Here is a 6,422-nt window from a genome sequence, read left to right as displayed (position 1 = left end):
TTTTCGGGAGAAAGTCGGTACCCTCCACTCATGACAAAAAATGATGGAAGTTTTTGCGCGCACACTCAAACTATACATATACACACACAGTCACAAGTCATAAACATGTCAAGTCGTGTCAATTCAAGCTTAGTTGAGTCGATTGGTCAAGATTCGAGTCAATCACCATCTATACGAGTCCTTTGGCAAATTACATTTTGCAGGTCTCAGGTACAACCCACGTTTGGGGACAATCGAACCATCCACAGCTCACGTTCAGGGACAATCGAACCATCTACAACCCACGTTTAGGGACAATCGAACCATCCACAACTCACGTTCAGGGAAAATCAAACCACCTACATCCCACGTTTGGGGACAATCGAACCATCAACATTTACATCCCACGTTCGGGAACAATCAAACCATCAACATCTACATCCCACGTACGGGGACAATCGAACCATCAACTTCTACATCCCACGTTCGGGGACAATCTAACCATCAACATCTACAGCCCACGTTTGGAGACAATCGAACCATCATCATTCATCAAACACTCAGTGATTCCGAGGCGTTGAAAATCATCATTATGTAGGCTGCTCGAGGTGTAAGAGTCTACGACATGTTTCTCGAGGCATGGAAGCTTATCACCTTTTATCTAGTGGATCGCTCAAGGCGTAGTGGTTCACGACAGAATTGCCGAGACGTGGAAAATTATCATCCAGTGGATTTCTCGAGGCGTAGAAACTAACAAACGTATTTTCTAACGATACAATGGTGTCAAATACGCATGAATTATATAACCTTTGCTCTTTTATCTGTGGAACTGACACTTTTCTGCAGATATCGACGTATACAGAGTGATTTAGGGTCGCAGAACGCCTTAAATCATTCTCCGTCCCAATTGACTACTTTGACTTGAAGGATTTATGTCTTCGTCTAGTGTAATTACTAGATGTATAATGGATCAAATTATGGAGATAATTAACTTCGTCCATTTGGGTTGTTGTTATATTATAGCTAGAGATACTATTGATCTTTGGGCTAGTAAAATAGGCCAAAGCCCAATTGGACGGATTATATAAGGTCACACAAAGGGCTTAGATCAAGCATAAGAGGACGAGGCCCATGATGGGCCTCATCACTCTAGGTGGTCGGCCATGAGGCTTAGTTTGGAGGGTTTTTGGGCTTCCTAACCTAGTCGATTATAATTAGACTTGGTTCCTAGGTTTTTCGATAGAACAGTTCTACTATTAAGTTGAAACCCTAATTAGCAAACACGAGACCCAACCCCTCAAACTCCCCTCTCTCTCTCACGACTCTCTTCTTCCCTAGGCGCCGGTGGTGTGCTCAGTGGTGGTGGTGGTCGGTTGTCCAAGAAAGGTGGTGATCATGGTTTTCTCTTTCACTCGACCAATCTAGCATTGGTGGACGCTTGATCGAATCTCGTGGACTAAGTAGAGGAGTCACACTTGGGCTCTATTTTCTCCATGACTTGTCAATCGAATAGCTATGTTGAATTCACACTTCAAAGGTATAATTATGTGATTCTTGTGTGTTATGCATGCGATCTTATTTTAGGTGTGTATGAATATGATTCAAGAAATTCCGCTTATAGTACCTAAAATCCTACAGCGGTATCAGTTAGCCTCTTGCATGAACACGCTTGATTATAATAATACAATTATTTAAAGTCCATGTTCATAATTTTATAATCAATTAAGAGGGAGAAATTAATTTAATTATGGTTCAATTATTATATTAAATGTGATTTAACTCTTGGAATTGATTAAATGTGATTTAATTATGCTCAAAATAGCCTAGAGATGACCGATTATTTGCCCTAATGCATTCGAAATTTTCAGACCCTAACCCTAATTTATTTGAAATTTTCGAACATAATGAGCCTTAGAAATCCAATTTTGTGTGCTTGTTTTGCTCAATTTCGTTTTAAATATGTCTCATAATTTTAATTATATCGATTTACGCATAAAAGTGTTTTGAGTATGATCATCAATTTAATTTTAAGAGTTAGATTAAATTGAGATTAATTTTATGAAGAACCCTAATTTTAAAATTGAATAGGGATTTAATTCTAATTTTGGACTAATTTAATTAATTTTAACAAAAGTTGTTTATTAAATTAAAGACGATAAAAATAATTATTTATGTTGCCGGCAGCCATGGCTGGGCGGCGTAGCCACGGTAGTTGCCGACCGCGTCAGTCCAAGAGGGAGGGGAGTAGACTTGATCAAGTATGGCCCAACCAAGCCCGAATTTTTTTTTTGGACGGGTTTGTGAATGCGTTTTTATGCATATTTAATTTATTTTTTAGGCTTGGCCCGAAAAGCCCGCACGGCCTGATCATTTTGGTCGAGTTTGGGCACAAAAATTTCGGCACGGCCCGAGAAGTGGGAAAATTTTTTTAGCTCCGGCCCGGCCCGCCCAATGATCACCTAAATAGGGGAGGGAAGGTAGGTGGTCCAAGGTGGCTGGGCAACAGCCGTGCAAGTGTTGCAAGCTGCTGCCGTTGTTGTTGTTCCTTGCGGCAGTGGCTGTTGAAAAGCAGCTAGCCACTGTGGCTAGCCTAAGCTGGCCACGCACGGTGGCCTATAGCCAACAGCAGTGCTGCTGCCACCACTACCTTATGGCACTGGGTGCTAGGAAGGTGCCTAACCATCGTGGCTAGCCTCGGCTTGCCAACTAAGGTGGCTGGTGGTTACGGCGGTTTTTCTAAAAAAAAAAATTGTCTTAATTCATTTTCAAAATAAAATCAGATTTTATTTTGGGGATAAAATCAAATTTTCAAAAGTTATCAATTTGGTGATTATCCATAATTAAAGTGGTTAATTTTGGATAGGATTTGTTAGGATTTTTTTAGCATATTCCAAAAGGATAATAATTGATTTAAAGAATGTGATTATCCCATAATTAGATTTGGATATAATTGATTTAAAAATTATTTGATTGGCTAGTAATTAGGATACAATCTCCTAAATTAGTTAGGATAATCATGGAAAATAAATATGATTTATCTTTCCATATTAAAATAAGATTTGATTCTATCTCATGCCAAATTTAAAATATATGATATTTTATGGATGGCAATGAATAATATATGATATTATCTAATTATGAATTAAAAATATGAGATATTTTAGGAATTACCTTGCCTTAATTGTGAGCATTCGATGTTGTAGTTTAGGCAAGGATGTTGAGTGATTTATTATATGACACTTTTATATAATATATGATATTATGTTGCTATATATAGACTAGTATGTCTCATAGATTCTAAATACGATCTGCGCATCGTGATGTATTTTTGTAATCTAAATAAAGATCTGCGTACCGTTAAGTATTTTTGTAACTTTTCATTAAAAGTATATAGATAAGTTATTTGAATAGTTTAGTCCAAAGAAGCCCATGAAGTGAAGGCCCAAAGGAGCAAGGTGGATGAAGATCCATGAAGGTTCAAGTGCAAGCATTTCTATTTAGTTTCTTAGGACTTAGGGGCCATACTATGTCATGTTTTATTTATGCATTAGTAGATTATGCACGTTAGATTTTATTGATGTTTGTGATGATGCGCTAGAGTTCATTAAAATTCACAACATAATAAATCTAGATCTCGATAATATTGAGATTTCTTTTTCAATTATATACTAACAACCCTTCGATCGTGAGTGATGGGTCTGCCTCCGCAGGGTGTCACTTGTTATCTTAGGTAATTCGAGGTAGATCACGTTTCACACATTTAATTGGTTGTGCTTAACAAGGTTACCTAAAGCGTTTAGAACCTTGAAGCAAAGGGTAATAATTAAACATGTGATGGTTAATTATTCAACTAAGAGTTACAAGAGTTGTAATCAGTAAAGAGTTTACTCACCTTGAAAATGTAATGCTTGATGGTAGGGCCTTAGTCTGGTCAACTATTACACAAATAAAGGATATTGGAATCAATTAATTCAAATGGGATCATTTTATATTGAATAAAGTGCTTTAAAGTAACCTATTTAAATTGTTTATGGTACTTAAATTTTATTAAACATAATTATTAAACTTTACCTTATTCTGTAATAGATGGGTAGCCATAACAATGACAACAACATTTACAACCTTCGACCATTCCTTGAGAAGGATAGGTTGACAGGAGACAACTTTTCCAACTGGGAAAGAATGCTGTGACTTGTTCTGAAATCTGAAGATAGAGAGGATGTCATTGACACCCCATTGCCTGCACCTTTTCCAGAAAATGCAACTGAGGCTCAAAAGTGTAGGCATAAGGAGACTCTTGACAAAACACTACCAATCACCTGCTTGATGATAGCTACTATGGAGCCTTCAAAAGCGTTTTGACGACCAGGATGCATACACCATCATGCAAGAACTCAAAGCCTTATTTAAGAAACAAGCATAAGTTGAGAGGTACGAGCTCCATCGAGAGATTTTAGATTGTAAGATGGAGAAGGGTGTAACAATTCATGATCATGTTTTCAAAATGATTGGCCTAATTCAAAATATGGAGAAACTGGGGCACCCATACAACAATGAGATGGCTACTGACATCATTCTCCACTCACTTCTAGAATCCTTTATTTAGTTTATCATGAACTTTAACATGTCTGATGCTGAGAAGACAATGAATGAGTTGCATGCTATGCTGGTTAGTACAGAGAAGCAAATCCCCAAGGACGTTAAGAAAGAGGTTATTATGGTCCAGAAAGGGAAGGGGTTCAAGAAGAAGGGGCAAGGGGCAAGTGCCAAGAGCAAGGGCAAGAAAGTTGCCAAGGCTCCTGAAAAGCGCAAAGCGACTCCAATGCCCAAACCTACAAGTGAAAGTGATTGCTTTTACTGCAAGAAGAAAGGGCATTGGAAGCGCAACCGCCAGAAATACCTAGACTACCTCAAGAAGAATGGAGCATCGGCCTCAGGTAACATGTTATAAACATTTTAACTTTAACTTAGGTATGTGATACCAAGTTGCAGTGCTAACATTATTCATGTTGTGAAGAAACTGCAAAGAAGTGAGGCTAGTAGACTATTTCCAGTTTTTGATGAGACAATATTTCAATATTTTATTGAAATACTGATTGTTTTACTTGGCATGGACAAGTGTTGATCCATGACAAGGTAATAAATTGTTTTCATTTTCCTAGCTATGAGTTAATTTTATTTTATAACATTGATGTAAGTTGATCACAAAAACGAAAATAAATGATTCAAAACTAACCTACTTATAACATAGTAGGGTTAGGTCACATAAACCTAACGGCAAAGATCTCAACCAGACAGATACCTCGGTATCGTCTTAACCGATGATCAGGACATCCTAGTTATGGATGGTGATGAGCCAGCACATACAAGCAAGCTATGACGAGCCCCGACTTTGCAAAATGGCCAGAGGCCATGAGATCCGAGATGGACTCCATGTCTGAAAATCAAGTCTGGGACTTGGTAAATTTGCCCGAGGGTTATACACCCATTGGTTGCAAATGGATCTTCAAAGTGAAGACAGACAAGGATGGAAATGTATCGATATACAAAGCTAGACTGGTGGCAAAAGGCTATAGACAAATCCACGGGATTGACTATGATGAAACTTTTTCACCAGTTGCAATGCTAAAATCCGTCCGGATCATCCTAGCGATTGCTGCATATTACGATTATGAAATATGGCAGATGGATGTCAAAACCGCCTTCCTAAATGGAATTTTGGAAGAAACTGTGTATATGACACATCCAGAAGGTTTTTTCGATCTAGGCAACGCTGGAAAGGTTTGCAAGCTGATGAAGTCCATTTATGGGCTAAAGCAAGCCAGCAGAAGTTGGAATCTGCAATTTGATGAAGCTATTAACAAGTTTGGTTTTATTAAAAATCCAGATGAATCTTGTGTATACAAGAAGGTAAGTGGGAGTGATATTGCATTCCTAGTATTGTATGTTGATGACATACTTCTCATTGGAAACAGCACAAAATTACTGGAGTCCACAAAGGGCTGGTTGGGAAAGTGCTTTTCAATGAAGGACGTAGGAGAGGCACAGTACATATTGGGCATCAAGATCAACAGAGATAGATCTAAAAGAATGATTGGATTAAGCAAGAGTACTTACATTGATAAAGTACTAGCTCGATTCAACATGGAGACTGCTAAGAGAGGGCATTTACCCATTTCTCATGGCATAACTCTCAGCAAGAAACAGTGTCCACAGACACTTGTTGAGCGAGAAAGAATGAATCAGATCCCATATGCTTCGCTGATCGGATCGATCATGTATGCCTTGATATGCCCTGAGTGCAACGAGCCCATACCAATCAAACCCAGGAGAGGCGCATTGGACTACGGCCAAGAATATTCTAAAGTACCTGAAAAGGAACAAGGATAAATTCCTGGTGTATGGAGGCCACAAAGAACTGGTTGTTGAAGGTTACACCGACG

The 6,422-nt window shown here is 38.4% G+C and overlaps 1 protein-coding gene across 1 annotated transcript; it reads left to right on the top strand.

Moving 5' to 3' along the window:
* The first annotated feature begins 4,603 nt into the window (after window positions 1-4,603).
* On the top strand, window positions 4,604-4,930 carry LOC110719945. The gene has a single exon (XM_021898927.1). It carries the CDS (start codon window positions 4,604-4,606, stop codon window positions 4,928-4,930), a length of 327 nt encoding a protein of 108 aa, XP_021754619.1.
* Window positions 4,931-6,422: the final 1,492 nt, after the last annotated feature.

This window comes from Chenopodium quinoa, unplaced genomic scaffold, assembly GCF_001683475.1.
Source record: "Chenopodium quinoa cultivar QQ74 unplaced genomic scaffold, ASM168347v1, whole genome shotgun sequence".
In the NCBI taxonomy this organism is placed as follows: domain Eukaryota; kingdom Viridiplantae; phylum Streptophyta; class Magnoliopsida; order Caryophyllales; family Amaranthaceae; genus Chenopodium; species Chenopodium quinoa.
Note: the sequence above shows the minus strand (reverse complement) of the source record. Positions and strands in the feature narration are given on the sequence as shown.